Source organism: Schistocerca cancellata, chromosome 12 (assembly GCF_023864275.1).
Source record: "Schistocerca cancellata isolate TAMUIC-IGC-003103 chromosome 12, iqSchCanc2.1, whole genome shotgun sequence".
NCBI lineage: Eukaryota > Metazoa > Arthropoda > Insecta > Orthoptera > Acrididae > Schistocerca > Schistocerca cancellata.
Genome location: NC_064637.1, coordinates 106,878,608 through 106,898,209, shown reverse-complemented (window position 1 = coordinate 106,898,209; position 19,602 = coordinate 106,878,608). Strand labels below are relative to the sequence as shown.

The following is a 19,602-nucleotide window of genomic DNA, read 5'->3' as shown; positions in this document are numbered from 1 at the left end:
ATGTGAGGACGTGCTTGCTTATGCGAATGCATGTATGTTTTCCTTCTCTGATGAAGGCTGTGGTCAAAAGATTAATGTATGATGTTCTTTCCATCATGCCTGTCTGTAACTCAACATGTCAACTTTATGTTGAGTAGCAATCTATCCTTTCCATAATATTTGATATTCCAATCTGGTCTTTCCATTGTTCCACAAAATTTTGGGTGTGCAGCTGCATAAATTCAGCTTCTTCTTCTAATATTTTGGCTGAATACCATCCAGCCATCTTCAGAGTGAGCTGAGGTGACTAACTACTCCAGCAGTTGCTCTGTCCTTTTACACATATGCAGTGGTTTGGTCCTCGGGTATAAAAGGATGGAGCAAGTGCTGGGGTGTTAGTGACCTCAGCTCACTCTGAAGATGGCTGGGCAGTATTCAGCCAAAATATTAGAAGAAGAAGCTGAATTTATGCAGCTGCATGTCCAAAATTTTATGTAACAGTCTTTACACCATGAAAACATGAAGATGGTCTTTCCATTGTTTGATTTCATTCAGGGATTGTTTATCATAAATTCCACTGCAAAGGAGACTGGTGAGGGATGTATAACGAGTCAAGTAATTCATTAACAGTCGGAAGCAGACCCTGCTGGATACATCTGTAAAGTGTAGTACCAACCAACACGGGGTGGCAACTTTGTTTCAGCAAAAGATTTTCCTTAAATTTCCACACTGAAGTTCTGATTTTCCCCAAACTAGTTGCTGTTGCACATGAAGGTAAGTTTTACTTTACTAGTTCTCATGGCTGCAAAATGAAATTTTTTGACTCGCCATGTCACTTCTTAGTAGTTATTCTGAGTTCAAATAGGATCAACAATCTGTTTTACCAGTAATTTTGTAAGTGTTAAGCTGCTGACACTCCTGTAAATTCCTTCAGTACCATCATTCATTACCATTCTGTGCCATGCCATCTCATTTGCAATAGCCTCAGGTGTGTGAGAAATCCTCACAGGGAGAGACTTTGAACTGTTGTCACTCAAATTTAACATCTGTAGTGGTGAAGGCTCACAATTTCGTCTATGTCAACCTTAAGTGCGACACTGGGAGTAAGTCTGCAAAGTTTATCATTTCACTGAAATTACTGAAAAAGAGCTGAAGTTTGAATGTTAAATGCTGGTCTAAAAAGTATGTGCATTCATAAATGGACCAGTATTTATACTCTTTATAAAATTAAAAAGAAACACATTTTCTTTTGCATGAATGAAAAATTTAGAATTGCATGACAAATTCTCACACACAATCATGCAGTGGGAAACATGGAACCTGGCAACTGGTGGAACGCAACGAACAGCCCGAGGTAGGCAACAAATCACAGTGTGATTCATTACAAAGAGAGTCGGAATTCTGTCAGCTAACATTTCAATTTCCCCTTGAGTCTCTCAGAATTCCCTGAGCCTTTCAGATTTCCATTACTTTTCCAGTAAATTCAAATTCCCTGAAAAGTCCTGATCTTCCAGGCTTTCCACACAAGTAACTACCCTGCAACAAGTCAATAATGTCCTTGATGTGTTATGTTATCTTTCCTGTAACTAGGACAGTGCAAATAGTGGCAAGTGTAATGACTGCTGTCTCAGACCTTCTCGTGAGCCTCAGCAAGAATTTGATGTTGGAGAAATTCCTATGCCACAAACACCCTCTCACATTACTAGTTTGTTGCTAGCTAGTATGGAGATGTTGACTAATTACTTGTCCAGTGAGCTCATGATAAAGATGAAAGATGAAAGGAAATGTGGATGCAGGTCAGGACCTAAACGCCAAAACAATTTTTCAAATTAATCAGTCTTGTTAGAAAATTGTTTTGTACGTTCAGGGAAGTGTTAATAATGAACGCATTGATGTGTAATAAATCTTTATTTATTTCAAAGCCATGCATAAATTAACTAACAAAGTATTCAATTGTATCTGATTTATCTACAGTAGTAATGTATAATGGATTACTAAAGAATCAGTTTATGTCTAACATATCTACAGAAGGTATTTACTAATACATTAAGACCACTAAACGTCTTTTGCTTAAATGGGATGTAATTCCAGATGTAGCTTGATAACACTTCCTAGCACCGTCAGTAAACCTGAATTTGATATGTATAGTGACCACATATTTCTTAATAACTCAGTAGCTGCTCAGTGTGAAGCACAATAGTTACAAATGGATTCAGAAAATATTTCATGATATTGAGAGATTTGCAGCAAGAAGATGAAGGAGGAGAATCAATGGACCAGAAAGTGCAAAAATAACAAACTCTTATGGTCAGAGTTCTAAGAAACATCTACTGCAGCATAAAGACTACTACTGTGATCTCCAAAGCTTCCTGTTCAAGTACTCTCACAGACTTTAATAACAGAAAGCAACAATGTATATGAAGAATTGAGACAACATTTCAAATATTGTTATTGACATCTGATTCTGCCTAATTATTCTCTAACAGACTTGCTAACATTGATGTCAGAAGCCACAGTGGGAGGGGGGGAGGGGATTTTTTATAGAGGAACGTGGTACTTATTTCTTCGCAGTGGTTAAGGATTGCCAGGTTCATGCATAGGAGTAGAAATTCTCCTACTTAAAAACTTAAACTACTGTGAGCTGTACTAGTAAAAAAATCAAAAATTTATAAAACATTCTTAATATGCAGGCCATGTACGTTAGTTTCACCCCTATGAGATCTAGGCAAACTTCTTCCCTGAAAGTCTCAACTAATTGAGAGGCATATGATAACAGCCATCATTCTCAGAGTGCTCAGAAGCAAACTGTACTCCAGTGACACTGATGACGATGACTAGTCACCATCAAGCACAGCCATGTTTTGTATTTTGAGTGGCAGACTTTAAAAGGATGTAGCACAAATCATAAAGAAGTGTGGACATATATGGTGGTGGCACGATTTCATCACTGACCTAATCATGACTGTGATCAGTATAATTCCACAGCAGTCAGTCACATGACAATGGGTGAGAGGAACTCTGTTGGATTTTCATCGATCTCAAATGGTTTGGAACAAAAGAATGTTATAAATCCAAATTGTCAAGACTGTACAATCAGTTAAAATAAATAAAGAAAGAATTTAAACACAGAAACTTTCTAATAAAATCCAAAAAGCACAAAATACAATCAGAAAAGCATCATAACGTTTCAACACCCCTTTTCATGACAGCATCTTAACTGCCTAGAATATGAGCAATGTCCTGCCCTACCACCTTGTGTTAAACAAGCACACCTTTGAAAACCTGTGAAGTATGATGCACATCTAATAGCACTATGGTAACAGTGGTATCTCCTACATCATGTCCCACCACTAAAAAATAATCAAATGTGCAGAATTCAGGAGCGGAAATATTCATTGTTCCGCATAAAGTGTCTATTACTTTTGACATGCAGCAACCATGTCCCCAACACAGAGATCACTCACAGACAAGGTTCACATATAGTATTTCAGGATGAATATTTTGATACCACCTATTGGCATCTAGCATCCATATTTGGAAAGAGCAACTATCAGGTCAGTTGAACTTCCATGGACTGCAAGTCACCAGAGCTGGTACCTTATGAGAGAGCTGTACAACTGGGTTAGCATAACATCCTTCTTCTAAAAACTAATCAATAAATGTTCATTTTGTTGGGAGCAGTGGGGGTTAATTTAAGTGTCATTTTTAAATATAACCATGTCTAAGAGTTACAAGAAAACTGTAATAGCCAATGTCTTGTGATCATCGTATTATTACCAAATAAGGCCATTGAACAGGCAATCCAGTAGAAGACAGACAAAGTGAAAGCAAAGTAATTCTGATGGGCTTGTAAAGATCTGATGTTCAAATGGGAAGTAGTATGAGGGGCGTTAAAAAAATCATGAGCAATTCTTGTTACAACTGCTGTTAAATTTTTTTAATAAACTGATGACAGTACAATAATCTGCAGGCTTTTCACTATATGTTGACATACTGTGATGTCATTCATTAACTTTAATGCTGTGACCATAGGCTGTATTTACAAAATGGCTGACATAATTGTTTCATGTAAACAGCACTTTCATCTTAAATTCCTTGCTGAAGAGGACAAATCTGTTGCTGAAATTCACCTCAGACTTCCTTATGTAGATGTGTGTGTGTGTGAACCGTCTTAGGAGATGAAGGCAAAAGTTCATAGATGATCTCAGTCACCCTGTGTGCCACAGTTAGCTGATGTTAATGTTATTAAGAAACATCACTGTTATGTCACAACTGGTTTCATTCAGCGAACAGAGACTGTCAACAGTCCTTGTAACAACTTCTCACAGAATTGAGCCAATATGATGACCTGGAAGGTCTAATCATCTCAAGTAACATTGAAGACACTTTCTGGAACATGATGAGCACACACACACACACACACACACACACACACACACACTGATCACCTGGCAGAAGTACAGAGCGTAGTGAGTGCAGGAAATATGGCATAATGTGCACACTAGACTAGAATGTGTCTACAATTTTATATAAGATGATTAGACTTCTTGAGTTATGATATCATCCCAGTTCTGTGAGAATTTGTCATGAAGACTATTGGCAGTGCCACCTGATGTTCACTGAACGATGCCAGTTGTGACATAGTAAATGTACCTTAATCCAGCTGTAGTGGATGTTATTAACATTAACTTCAAAGATGGAAAAACAAGTAGTTGAGGTGATTCTCACTGTGGTTGCCCTCCAACTGCCTCCACAGTTCATGACAAGTAAAGAGTAGTCAACTGCATTAGAAGAGACACATGTCTCACTGTGACTGAATTCACAATAAAACTTGCAGCGGGATATAAGAAGCGCAGGAAATGATTCAGAGCTTAAGTTATCATATGTTTGTACCTGTTGGGTCTGACATTTACTGACCAATGACCACCAAGTTACGAGAAGAACCCTTGAGGGTTGAGATTAAGATAACAACTTTTCAATGAAAGCTGGGTCTGTAATTATGAATCTGAAATAAATTGCACCATTTGGATTCACTATTAGAAATGGAAGCAACAGCAGAGTAATATGCTGGTGAAGTTACAGGAAGAATAAATGCTATCCGCTAGAACTAGGCACTTTTGAAGCTTCACTGTGCACTGTATGATAAGCTCCCGATAAAGACCAATCAGCAGCACAATAATATGCAGCGTCACACTGTTCACGTCACTGTGGACAAAACTGTCAAATCTTTGGGTGGGAATGTCTTCCCTCCTTATAGTCCCAACTCAGCACACACTATAATTTTTTCACTTCTACGAGGCCCTGGAAGGTATCCGGAAAGACGTGTGTCAGTATCTTTCAACAGCCTGACATGACTACTACTAAAAGAGATGTTCCAGATCACTGCAGAAAAAAATTCTTTACTGTTCTGCAACTACTAGTTTGTCTCACTAAAATTTTGAAACTGTGTATGTCATGTTTCTATAGTTTCCAAATGTGTTATATATCTTCATTTTCTGGTAGAAGCTCAGTTATTCATGTTTGCTTTCAAATCTTACATACACAGCCCCCCCACCCCCTCCAACCTGATCAATTTACAAAACCATTCACAACATTTTTGAAGGCTGTTATATAAACATAACAAGCATAATTAAAGATGTACATCATAGGAAGTATAGTTAACGATCTGCAGAGAGCTGGATACCATACTGAAAAGTGACAAAAGAGTAGTAGATTAAGATGTTAAGCACAGTTTGTTTAGATGATAACGGTTTGTATTCATAACAGTGGGCTGCTCATGACTTCTAGTAAGAGCTATGTATTACTGGAAACTACAAGTTCCGGACATTTAAAAAAAGAAAAAAAGTTGATGGAGGGGAGACTGGGCAGGGTACAGATGGGAGGAAGTAATGAATACTAAAGTACAATCTCTAGATGTGGCCATGTCTAGAAGCTGCTAGTACAGTACACGTTCATATTCGTTATGCCATCACAAAAGTTCGACACTGATCGGGCGACAGATGCGTGGACGTACACGGAGACAGAAAGCGACAAACTACGGCAGAGCTCCAGAGCGGAGCCCTAGAAGGCGAGCACGGCGTGGCGGTAGGGCCGGCTCCCGGCTCCCGAGACAGCCACACTCCCAGCTCCAGCCACAGCCGCCGCCCCCGCACCTACCATTGCCTGCAGCTGCCGCTCCAGCCGCCTCCGCACGCTGCGCTCGCCGTCCAGCTGGCCCCGCAGGCACTCCGCCACCGCCTGGGATGTGTGGTCTCCTCCGTCCGCTGAAGAGGCAGCCTTGAGACGCAGCTTCTCCACTTCACTCTCCACCTGCACCACAGTGTCAAGAATCAGTGTTAGTTGAGAGTTGTCTCTCATCAGTCCAGTGAGGGAATAATAGGAACTCCTTCAAAACTGCACACCAGTCACTTTGGAGTGCTACAGGTGGCGTAGAACTGGCTGTCACTCCACCACCAACGTAAGTTATGCCATTGAAGTGGTGTGTGTGTGTGTGTGTGTGTGTGTGTGTGTGTGTGTGTGTATGTGTGTGAGTGTCTGTTGTGGTGTCACAAGGCTTAGGTCTGTCCCACCCCTCATTAACCCTAGGATGCCCAAGCCTTTTTTTCTAACTTGGATGCCTAAGGGGGGGGGGGGGGGGGGATTCAGCGAGCCCACAGGTATTAAATGAGTTTACTGACGAAAAATTACAACTTTCAAAATGTTTTATGTATTTTAACTAAGGCATCAGTTTATAAATGTTGTAAATTGTTATAAATATTGAATTGAGTGAATAAAAAATTGACATACAATACAAAATACAGATGTGTTCATATACAATAGACTATTCTGAGTCCTCAACTTCAGGGCAAGAGACACACTTCACAATTTTTTCTGAATGCATGCTACACACTTGTTTATGACACTGTCCACAATACTGTTTTTGATTACTTAGATTGTTGTACCTCTGCTTCTTTGTTTTAGGTTTTCTTACACAAATATGGCACCGACCTTTCCTTGCAGGAGGCTGACGTGCTTCTGTTGTCACTTCTTTGATTTTCTTTTGTAGAATAGTCTCCATTGATTGAGCAATTTGGTTACATAACCTTCTTGCTTTGGCACTTCTTTCTTCTACCTGAGATTTCACTAGTTCCATCCCAGCTTGCAGAAGATAAACTTTCCGTTTGTTGTGTTTCTTTTCATTCCATCTTGGATGTTGCTGGATGATTATGGTGGTAGCATTGATAGCACAAATGTCGATGAAAGAGTAAAAGACAGATAGAGGCCATCTCTTTGTTCCCCTCTCGCAGGTGTACATACACGCCATTTGATCAATGGTATCAATGGTATCAATTCCACCTCGGTTTTATTCTTCTCTCCTCCAATAGTGCCTTTATCTTCGTGCATTGTTGACAACATCAGTAAGTTTTTACTTGGTTTCGTTTTTGCTGGGTAGGACACCAAAGTTACTGGAGGCGTACCTGTTGGAAACTGCACTAACTCACTGCAAGTTTACAAGATAAATAACAGCTGACTGACGTCAACAATCACTTCCTCTGAAAAGAAACCGATTGTTGTAAATATCAAGAATACCAACCAACAATAAACTAACTTGTTGTAGAGATGAGAAATACGAAATCCTACTAAGGGAAATTTTCTATAGCATGGAAGCCTAAGAGGGGGTTTGTTGGACCCATAATAAGTTTATTTTTTCTTTCAAAGCAGGAATTTTCTATAAAATATATTGACACTAACGTTTCATAAAATAGCCAACAAACAATAACTCAAAGGGAATATGTAGTATGAAAGTTACTTGGGCAAAAGCAGGGGACATAAAAAAATTGTGGGCTCAACGAACCACCCCTTAGGCGTACTAGGGTTAAATCGACCAAGACTTATATGAATAATTGTAAGAACATATTAAAAAAAGGATGCTGTGACTTACCAAACGGGAAAGCACTGGTAGATAGACACAATAAAAAACATCAAACACACACACAAATATCAAGCTTTCGTAACCCAAAGTTGCTTCATCAGGAAAGAGGGAAGGAGAGGGAAAGACGAAAGGATGTGGGTTTTAAGGGAGAGGTTAAGGAGTCATTCCAATCCCAGGAGTGGAAAGACTTACCTTAGGGAGAAAAAGGGACAGGTATACACTCGCACAGACACACATATCTATCCGCACATATACAGACACAAGCAGACATTTATTGTGTCTATCTACCAGCGCTTTCCTGTTTGGTAAGACATAGCATCCTTTTTTTAACATATTTTTCCCATGTCGAATGTTTCTTTCTATTATATTCATATCATTAATTGTAAGAACAGTTATTATTATTATGTTATTTAAGTTTGTTTTTGGGTTTTCAGAAATACTGTGGGAAGAAAGTTTATTTATGTTGCAGATAATGTGGAAGACGTTGCCCAACAATCACCACAAAAGTTCGACGTAGCAGCAAGTGGGCAAGGAATAAAATGAATGCTGCAAACTACCACAAGCCATGGAAGAACCTGGGCCACGGGGGTGTCGAGCTTCCTAGGTCGTTGTTGGACAACGTCAAAGGAAGAGATATTCTGCTTTCTCTTTGTAAACAGATCGATCGAGTCTTGAAAGGTTCATGTAAAACATGATTAAAACAGTGTGCCAGACTGAGACTCGAACTCAGGACCTTTGCTTTTCACGGGTAAAGTGCTCTACCAACTGAGCTACCCAAGCACGATTGTCAGGAAGTTTCATATCAGCGCACACTCAGCTGCAGAGTGAAAATCTCATTCTGGAAACATCCCCAAGGCTGTGGCTAAGCCATGTCTCTGCAATATCCTTTCTTTCAGGAGTGCTAGTTCTGCAAGGTTCGCAAAAGAGCTTCTGTAAAGTTTGGAAGGTAGGAGACGAGATACTGGCAGAATTAAAGCTGTGAGGACAGGACGTGAGTCATGCTTGGGTAGCTTGGTTAGAGCGCTTGCCCATGAAAGGCAAAGGTCCTGAGTTCGAGTCTCGGTCCGGCACACAGTTTTAATCTGCCAGGAAGTTTCATATCAGGGCACATTCCACTGCAGAGTGAAAATCTCATTCTGGATCCAATTGGAAGTCTTACACCAGGACACGATGCCACACTAAATGATTATTATCACTAGCACAGTCAGATGGGTCGATGTGAGGATGTAACAGAATGGCAGAAAGAAACTATTACATTGGGACGTGACTCAATCGGTAAAAATGGAACCCTTATAGTATTGCTTTGTTTTTTTTTCTCAAAAGTGTGTACATGTATCAAGATTAAATTTATGTCACATACTGAGGTCTGTGGTCCCTTGACATTGTAAAAACATTTAAGCTTCTAAGTCAATGGAATCAAAAGATACCGCCACTTATGTCACACATTTTGATGCTCGCAAACTCACTCATAAAAACCTACAGCAAACATTCCGTTGAGCTATAATCATGAAATTTGTCAAGAAGCATGGTTTCAAACTACAAGTAAATGAAAAAATCCAAAAACTGTTAATTAGTATTATATCACACAAAAAAATAAAGTTTGTCATTTTTAATTGTCTGTCTATCTGTTAAGACCCCTTTGTCTAGATCTATCAAGATGACACTTCTGTCATTTACTAACGTCTATGGTTCCTTGGTGGTATAAAAAGTTTAAGCTTCTAACTCAATGCATGTAAAAGTTTTGGCCATTTATGTCACATATTTTGATACTTGCAAAATCACTCATCATAACCGATAGGGTACTTCTTGTTGACCCAGAATCATGAAATTTGGCAAGAAGCAAGGTTTTGTACCACAAGTAAAAGAAAAAACTCCAAACACTGTAATTATATCACATATCTACATCTAAATCTACATGGACACTCTGCAAATCACATTTAAGTGTCTGGCAGAGAGTTCATCGAACCACTTTTACAATTCTCTATTACACCAGTCTCGTATAGCATGTGGAAAGAGAAAACAACTATATCTTTCTGTACAAGCTCTGATTTCCCTTATATTATTATGGTGATTGTTTCTCCCTATGTAGGTTGGTGTCAACAAAATATTTTCCCATTTGGATGGGAACGTTGGTAATTGGAATTCTGCAGCAACGAAAAACACCTTTGTTTTAATGATGTCCACCCCAAATCCTGTATCATTTCAGTGACACTCTCTCCCCTGTTTTGCAATAATAAAAAAGGTGCTGCCCTTCTTTTAACTTTTTTTTATGTACTCCTTCAATCCTATATGGCAAGGATATCAGCAGCTGTATTCTAAAAGAGGACAGACAAGTATAGTGTAGGCAGTCTCCTTAGTAGAGCTGTTACATCTGTTGCATTTTCTAAGCATCCTGTCAATAAAATGCAGTCTTTGGTTAGCCTTCCCCACAGCATTTTCTATGTATTCCTTCCAATTTAAGTTGTTCATAATTGTAATTCCTAGGTATTTAGTTGAATTTATGGCCTTTAGATTTGACTGATTTATCATGTAACTGAAGTTTGCCTATTAGACGGAGGGGGGTCTGACAGCTGATCAGTTCCAGTCAATCCACCAAGAAGGAGGTACACGGCTCATGTTGTCTGTAGTTCAACCATGCCTAGACAGTCAATACTGTGGTTTGATTGCATCTGCACTGTTACTTTGTGCCAGGAACGGCTCTACACAAGGGAAGTTTCCAGGCATCTCAGAGTGAACCAAAATGATGTTGTTCAGACATGGAGGAGGTACAGAGAGACAGGAACTGTCAATGACATGCCTCGCTCTGGCCACCCTAGGGTTACTACTGCAGTGGATAGGCGCTACCTATGGATTATGGCTCAGAGGAACCCTGACAGCAATGCCACCATGTTGAATAATGCTTTTCGTGCAGCCACAGGACATTATGTTACGACTCAAACTGTGTGCAATAGGCTGCACGATACGCAACTTCACTCCTGATGTCCATGGCGAGGCCCATCTTTGCAACCACAACACCATGCAGTGCAGTAGAGATGGGCCCAACAACATGCCGAATGGACCGCTCAGGATTGGCTTCATGTTCTCTTCACCGATGAGTGTCGCAAATGCCTTCAACCAGACAATCATCGGAGACATGTTTGGAGGCAACCCGGTCATTCTGAATGCCTCAGACACACTGTCCAGTGAGTGCAGCAAGGTGGAGGTTCCCTACTGTTTTAGAGTGGCATTATGTGGGGCTGACATATGATGCTGATGGTCATGATAGGTGCCATATTGGCTGTACGATACGTGAATGCCAACCACCAACCAATAAGGCAACTATATTAGCAGCATATTGGTGAGGTATTCATCTTCATGGACGACAGTTCGCACCCCCATTGTGCACATCTCGTGAATGACTTCCTTCAGAATAATGACGTTGCTTGACTGAGTGGCCAGCATGTTCTCCAGACATGAACCCTATCAAACATGCCTGGGATAGATTGAAAAGGGCTGTTTATGGACGAGTTGACCCATCAACCACCCTGAGGGATCTACGTCAAATCGCCATTGAGGAGTGCGACAATCTGGGCCAACAGTGCCTTGATGAACTTGTGGATAGTATGCCACAACGAATACAGGCATGCATCAGTGCAAGAAGATGTGCTACTGGGTATTAGAGGTACCAGTGTTTACAGCAATCTGGACCACCACCTCTGAAGGTCTCACTGTATGTTGGTACAACAGGCAATGTGTGATTTTCCTGAGCAATAAAAAGGGCAGAAATGATATTTATGTTGATTTCCAATTTTCTGTACAGGTCCCGGGACTCTCGGAACCGAGGTGATGCAAAACTTTTTTTGATGCATGTAGATATGAAACATCAAAGGGCCAATAATGCTACCCTGGGGAACACCAGAAATCACTTCTCTTTTACTCGATGACTTTCCATCAATTACTACAAACTGTGACCTCTCTTACAGGAAATCACAAATCGAGTCACATAACTGAGATGATATTCTAAAAGTACGCAATTTCACTACAAGCTGCTTGTGTAGTACAGTGTCAAAAGCCTTCTGGAAATCCAGAAATATGGAATCAGTCTGGAATCCCTTGTCACTAGCACTCAACACTTCATGTGAGTACAGAGCTAGTTGTGTTTCAAAAGAATGATGTATTCTAAATCCATGTTGACTGTGTGCCAATAGACCATTTTCTTCAAGATAATACATAATGTTCAAACACAATATATTTTCCAAAATCCTGCTGCATATTGACATTAATAATATGGGCCTGTAATTTAGTGGATTACTCCTACTATCTTTCTTGTATATTGGTGTGAACTGTGCAACTTTCCAGTCTTTGGGTACGGATCTTTCATCGAGCAAACGATTGTATATGAATGTTAAGTATGGAGCTATTGCATCAGCATACTCAGGGAGGAATCTAAACAGTATACAGTCTGGACCAGAAGACTTGCTTTTATTAAGTGATTAAGTTGCTTCGCTACTCCTTGGATATTTACTTATACATTACTCATGTTGGCAGCTGTTCTTGATTCGAATTCTGGAGTATTTACTTTGTCTTCTTTTGTGAAGGCATTTCGGAAAGCTATATTTAGTAACTCTGCTTTGGCAGCACTGCCTTCGATAGTATCTCCATTTCTATCACGCAGAGAAGGCATTGATTGTTTCTTGCCGCTAACATACTTCACATACGACCAGAATCTCTTTGGATTTTCTGCCAGATTTCAACACAAAATTTCGTTGTGGAAACTGCTACAATCTTTTTCTTCTTTCCATTAGAAATTCTATAACAAACATACTAGACCAATATTACTGAAAGCAAACATGAAAGGGAAACTTGGTTTTGTCTCCTGCAAGGTTTGGTGCGTGGTCTATTCCTGTTCTCATTCCTTGCACTGGTGGTGGTGCCAAAAATTCTGCATTATTTATCAGCACTGTTGACATAAAATAATATAGGAACTTTGATGCCACGACCACCCCAAGGAATTTTCTCCACAGAAAAAAACAGCCAACTTCACATGTAAAGCATAACCTAAATGTAATTTTAAATGTGAACAGCTGATTGACAATCAAACTGTCAGTTTGAAACATGTAGTGGCATTATTTGAGCTGAATAAATAGTATTATTAACAGTGGCCAGTCGCTGTTTCTACTTTTTGTAAGAATTAGCCTCTAATTGCTTTCAGTTTTTTCAGGCAAAATAAATCTATTTAAATAAAATCACCATGTAAAGAGAGTTAACGCATTGATGTTCAGCAAAAAGAAGTGATTTGTCAAATCCAGTGATGCAGTTTTGAAAACCAGTGCTCAAAGATTGTGTCCTAGAGTGAATGCTGAACTTCAAATATGAGGGTAAATCAATAAGATTCTGCACTTATTTTGTAACTGTCTTTAAGTTGGCAGTACTGCTTAGTGCACCCAGCAGCCCCAGATGGTGTTATTCTCATTGCTTGTGACTCATTTCAGCATTGTTACATCCGTCCGTCTTGTGAAATAAACATTGCTGCACCACTCTCCATCTGCATCAGTGAACAACAGCATTCTGTTATCCATGTCTTGTGATCTGAAGAGGTACCAGAAGCTCAAAGCTGTAGAAGACTTTCAGCACAATATAGCGGAAATATTTCACCACAGAAAGTGTTCACCAGCACCATGAAATGTATACAAACAACCATCAGCTGTATAATGGAATGATGAAAATGAAAATCTGTGCTGGACTGACACTCAAATTCAGATTTCCCACTTTCCACAAGCAGTCAGTTTGGTCACTTTCACTATCAATGCACGACCCATGGCCACACCAAAACTCCCATATGTCATCATTCCTGCATCACAACCTGTACTCATACACACAATATGTAATTCCCATATAGGTGAGGACATTTTAATTGAAAATCGATGCCTGTAATCAGCAGATAAATATGATATTGCAGTGTCTGTGTCATTAAGAAAAATAATGCAATGTTCCTTCAGACATGGATACCTGTAACAAAAGTCACTGCATTGATTACAGACATTATGAAATACCTTAAATGTATACACTGTTGCGAATACAGACAACCATCAGCTGTATAAGGGAAAGCTGTCAATGAAGATCTGTGCTGGTCGTGACTCGAACCCAGATTTCCAATTTTATGTGAACAGCCGCCTTAATCACACTGGCTATTCGAGAACAATCCATGGCCATACCCATACTTCTATATGTCATCATTCCTGCATCACAACTTGTACTCATACACATTAAATTTCAATTAAGATGTCTTCCCCTGTACAGAAATTAAATAACGTGTGTACAAGTACAGGTTGTAACACAGGAACATCAACATATGGAAGCTCGGATCTGGTCACATGTCATGCATGGATAGGCAGAGCAGTTAAGGTGACTGCTTGCATAAAGCAGGAAATCTGGGTTTGAGTCCTGGTCCATCACTGATTTTCATTGCCGTCATTCCCTTATACAAGTGACCGGTGTTCATACTCACAACTGTGAATGCATTTCATATATTTCATAATGGCTGGTTCTTCTTAATAACACATGCATTGTAATATTGACATAATTTACCAGCTGATTTAACAATTTAAAAATGACCAAAGAAGAGTGTAGAACAAGGAAAGAGCAGAACATCCTGTCATATCTATTATTGATACCAACACTGACCCGATTTTGAATAACCAATGACTGATTATTAGTAAAATGCCTAACCAGATGCATATTAGTCACAGTTCTGCACATGAAATCGTGCATAACAGGCTCATTTTTCATAAGTTTGTTCAAGATAGGTCTCAAAATAATTGGATGGAGACCACATGTGCAATCATGTGAGAATCTGTCAGCAACTACTGCACCATGCTAATGAAAATGAAATGTTTTTGAAACAGATCATCACTGGAGGTGAAACACAGGTTCATCTCTTGGAACCAGAAAGCAAACACCAGAGCATGATACAGAAACAACCTTGGTAAAAAAAAATTCAAGAGCCAACCCTCTGCATGGAAGCTTTTTTGGGGCGACAAGGGCCAATCCTGCCTGGAAAAGGGGTCAATGATAAATACTCAATACAACAGTGATACACTTTGCAATGAGCTGAAGCCTGCAATTTGAAACAAATGCTGAGGTATGTTGTTAAAAGACATCCTTTTTAGGGCTCCGTGCCTCAAACAGTAAAATCAGAACCCTTACAGGATTGCATTCTTGTCCCTCCATCTGTCTGTCTGTCTGAAACTTCCTGGCAGATTAAAACTGTATGCCACACCAAGACTCAAACTCAGGACCTTTGCCTTTTGCAGGCAAGTGCTCTGCAAGGTTTTCAGGAGAGCTTCTGTGAAGTTTGGAAGGAAGGAGATGAGGTACTGGCAGAAGTAAAGCTGTGAGGATGAGGCGTGAGTCATGCTTGGGCAGTTCAAGTGGTAGAGCACTTGCCTGTGAAAGCTCCCAAGTTTGAAACTTGGTCTGGCACACAGTTTTAATCTGCCAGGAAGTTTCATATCAGTGCACACTCTGCTGCAGAGTGAAAATCTCATTCTGTCTGTCTGTCTGTCTGTCAGACTGTTAAGAACCCTTTTTCTCCAGAACGGGAGGACATACTACGTTATGTTATATATTTAGGTTTATGGTCCCATGGTGGTGTACAGATTTTAAGCATGTATGTCAATTCAATCTAAAGATACTGCCATGTATGTTACATATTTTGATACTCTCAAAACTTATTCATAACAAAATATAGGGTACTCCCCATTGACACAGAATCAAGAAAGTCAGCACGAAGCAAGGTGTCACAGTTCAAGTACAGGAAAAAATCTTAAAATTGTTAATTTCTAATTACATAACATGAAAAAAATATTTTGGTTTTCATTTTCTATCCATCTATCTGTTTGTCTGTTAAGACTCATTTTCTCTACAACACGTTGGCATATCACATTTAATTAACATTACATACTAAGGGCTATGGTCCCTTGGCAGTGTAAAAATTTTAAGTTTCTAAGTCAATATAGTCACAAGATATGACCATTTATCTCACACATTTTGTTCATCGAAAACTCACTCATCAAAACCTATGGGGTACTTCCCATTGATCTAGAATCATAAAATTTGGCAAAACTCTAAGTTTTACACTATAAGCAAAGGAAAAAGTCTGAAAATTGTTATTTTGTAATTATATACATGAAATCTTTTCTTTTCTTTTTTTTCATTTTTCATCCCTCTATCAGTTTTTCTGTCTGTCAGCTATGACACCCTCTTTCTCTTGAACAGATTGGCATATCAAGTTCAAATTTATGTCACATACTAAGGTCTATGGTTCCTTGGGACTATAAAAAATTTAAGCTTCTTAGTCAATGCAGTCAAAAGATATGGCCATTTATGTCACATATTTTGATATTCACAAACTCACTCATCAAAACATATAGGGTACTTTCCTGTTGACGCAGAATCATGAAATTTAGCAAGAAGCAATGTTTCACTGTAGAAGTAAGGTAAGAAATCTGAAAATTGTTAAATTGTAATAATATCATATAAAAAACATCTTTTTGCCGTTAGGACATACACTGAATTCATCATCCATCAAAAGCATAACAGACGAACACTTTACTACATGCAAACATAAAATGTAACTTGTAGTCATGTTTTCGCACTTCTTTCTGTATGTTCAGGCTAGTCTGAGAAACTGCTCCATAGTCTTGGCATTTCTGGGACCGATATCTTGCCAGTATCTATATCGAAAACAGGCAAAAATTGTTGACACTCCCGATTTCCAGGATGGGTGAACTATGCATATAATTAAATGTGTACGGGACCTCCAGTGCACAAGTCCTGTTCACACTTGGCCAATTTGTTTGCATGAGAATGCATGGCCATATATGACCACATACAACATTCAAACTCTTCAGAATATGCATTTCAAAGTGTTGGAGCATTGTGTGTACAGTCCTAATTTCACCTGTCAAATTTTGATCTGTTTGGGTCACTTAACGATGAGTAAAGAGTTGAAGGAACTGGGGCACTCATGACTCTCTGCTCAACTGAAAAACATTTTTCTGAGGGTATTGAAAAATTTGTGCTATGACAGACCAAGTGCATTGGAAAGTAGAGTGACTAGGTTAGAAATTTTTTATTTTTTTTAATAAATTAGAAACATGCAGATACTTTTTAATTTACCTTTGCATTTTGGGTGCAATTTAAATCCCAATTGAGATACTGAGGCAATGAAAAATGCTAATACTTTCAGTCAGAAATGTGGAATAACATGAAAACCTCTGAGGAACAAGACAGGAATGGAATATACGAGGTGTGTGAGAAAAGTAATGACGCGCAACACTGTGAGCAAATTGGCAATGCTGTGTTGTTCTATTTGTGTAGATTGGTGTGTTCATCCCTTTCAGATTCTCAGTCCAAGTTCACCTCCATAGAGCCCTCACGCGATTTTGTAGAATGGGATCACTGAAGCTGTGTTTTCATTGTGTGTTATGAAAATGGAAGAGCGGAATTCAGAACAATGTTATGCCATCAAGTTTTATGTTAAACCTGGACAATCCATGAGTGTGACCTTTGAAGAGTGAAGGGTGAGGACACGTTAAAGATTAACCCTGAGAACACATTGAAGATGAACCTCACTCAGCAAGACCTTCAACTTCAAAAACTGATGAAAACATCAAATGTATGCATGCTTGGAGATCAGATCAACATTTAACAATAAGGATGATGGGTGACCTGTTAAACACTTTCACCTACATAAAATTTCAACTGACTTTACATATGCACGAGATTTGTGCCAAAATGGTGCTGAAAAACCTTACACCTGAGCACAAGGACATTTGAAGAAACGTGTGCATTGATCTTCTTGAGAGGATTGCCTATGACCATTTCAGTTGTGCAATCATAGGTGATGAATCCTGGATTTTTTAGTACAATCCTGAGACAAAGTGGCATACTGAGACGTCTCCTGGACTGAAAAAAACTTGAATAAGGAAATCAAAACAATGCTGATATGCTTTTTGGACAGTAGGGCTACTGTGCATAAGGGATTTTTTCCTCCAGGACAAACTGTCAACTAAGCGTTTTACAAAGATGTCCTTGAAAGGCTCAGGAAAAGGGTGAACCAAGTGAGATCCGACATTGCAAACAAGTAGATGCTGCATCATGTCAACACCACATGTCAAATGGCAATTTCCATCATTAAATTTTTGACCTCAAAAGGCATTCCTGTTGTTCCATAGCCCCCCTATTCACCTGATCTGAGTTCTCATGCCTGTTTTCTTTTCCCAAATTTGAAAAAGTCTTGAAAGGATGTTGTTTTGGGACTCTGGAGAACATTCAAAAGACTGTGACCAACATGTTAAAGGCCCTACTAGTTGAAGCCTATCAATGCTGCTGCCAAGACTAGAAACAAATACTCTACTGGTACATAGCTGTCAAAGGGAGCTGCTTTGAAATGGACAATATTGTTGCTTGTAAAATAAAATGAAAAAAAAAACTGTGGTAGATAAAAAATAAAAAGGAATACAAACGTCTCAAAAATTAGATCAACAGGAAGTGCAAAATGGCTAAGCAGGGATGGTTAGAGCACAAATGAAAGGATGTAGAGGCTTATCTCACTAGGGGTAACATAGATACTGCCAACAGGAAAATTAAAGAGACCTTTGGAGAAAAGAGAGCCACTTGTATGAATATCAAGAGCTCAGATGGAAACCCAGTTCTAAGCAAAGAAGGGAAAGTAGAAAGGTGGAAGGAGTATATAGAGGGTCTATACAAGGGTGATGTGCTTGAGGACAATATTATGGAAATGGAAGAGGATGTAGATGAGATGAAATGGGAGATACTGCGTGAAGAGTATGACAGAGCACTGAAAGACCTGAGTCAAAACAAGGCCCCGGGAGTAGACAACATTCCATTGGAACTACTGATGGCCTTGAGAGAGCCAGTCCTGACAGAACTCTACCATCTGGTGAGCAAGATGTATGAGACAGGCAAAATACCCTCAGACTTCAAGAAGAATATAATAATTCCAATCCCAAAGAAAGCAGGTGTTGACAGATGTGAAAATTACTGAACTAACAGTTTAATAAGTCACAGCTGCAAAATACTAACGCGAATTCTTTACAGACAAATGGAGAAACTGGTAGAAGCTGACCTCAGGGAAGATCAGTTTGGATTCCACAGAAATGTTGGAACACGTGAGGCAATACTGACCCTACGACTTATCTTAGAAAATAGATTAAGGAAAGGCAAACTTACGTTTCAAGCATTTGTAGACTTAAAGAAAGCTTTTGACAATGTTGACTGGAATACTCTCTTTCAAATTCTAAAGGTGGCAGGGGTAAAATACAGGGAGCGAAAGGTTATTTACAATTTGTACAGAAACCAGATGGCAGTTATAAGAGTCGAGGGGCATGAAAGGCAAGCAGTAGTTGGGAAGGGAGTGAGACAGGGTTGTAGCCTCTCCCCGATGTTATTCAATCTGTATATTGAGCAAGCAGTGAAGGAAACAAAAGAAAAATTTGGAGTAGGTATTAAAATCCATGGAGAAGAAATAAAAACTTTGAGGTTTGCCGATGACATTGTAATTCTGTCAGAGTCAGCAAAGGACTAGGAAGATCAGTTGAACAGAATGGACAGTGTCTGGAAAGGAGGATGTAAGACGAACAACAAAAAAAGCAAAATGAGGATAGTGGAATGTAGTCGAAATAAGTTGGTTGATGCTGAGGGAATTA

The 19,602-nt window shown here is 39.3% G+C and overlaps 1 protein-coding gene across 2 annotated transcripts in view; it reads right to left on the bottom strand.

Annotated features, from left to right (window-relative positions):
* LOC126109635 (trichohyalin) overlaps positions 1-19,602 on the bottom strand; it is a 230,864-nt gene that overhangs the window by 109,176 nt on the left and 102,086 nt on the right. For both annotated transcript variants that reach the window (XM_049914680.1, XM_049914681.1), the window contains exon 7: positions 6,136-6,288. In XM_049914680.1, coding sequence (XP_049770637.1) covers positions 6,136-6,288 — 153 coding nt within the window. The remainder of the gene's footprint in view (positions 1-6,135; positions 6,289-19,602) is intronic.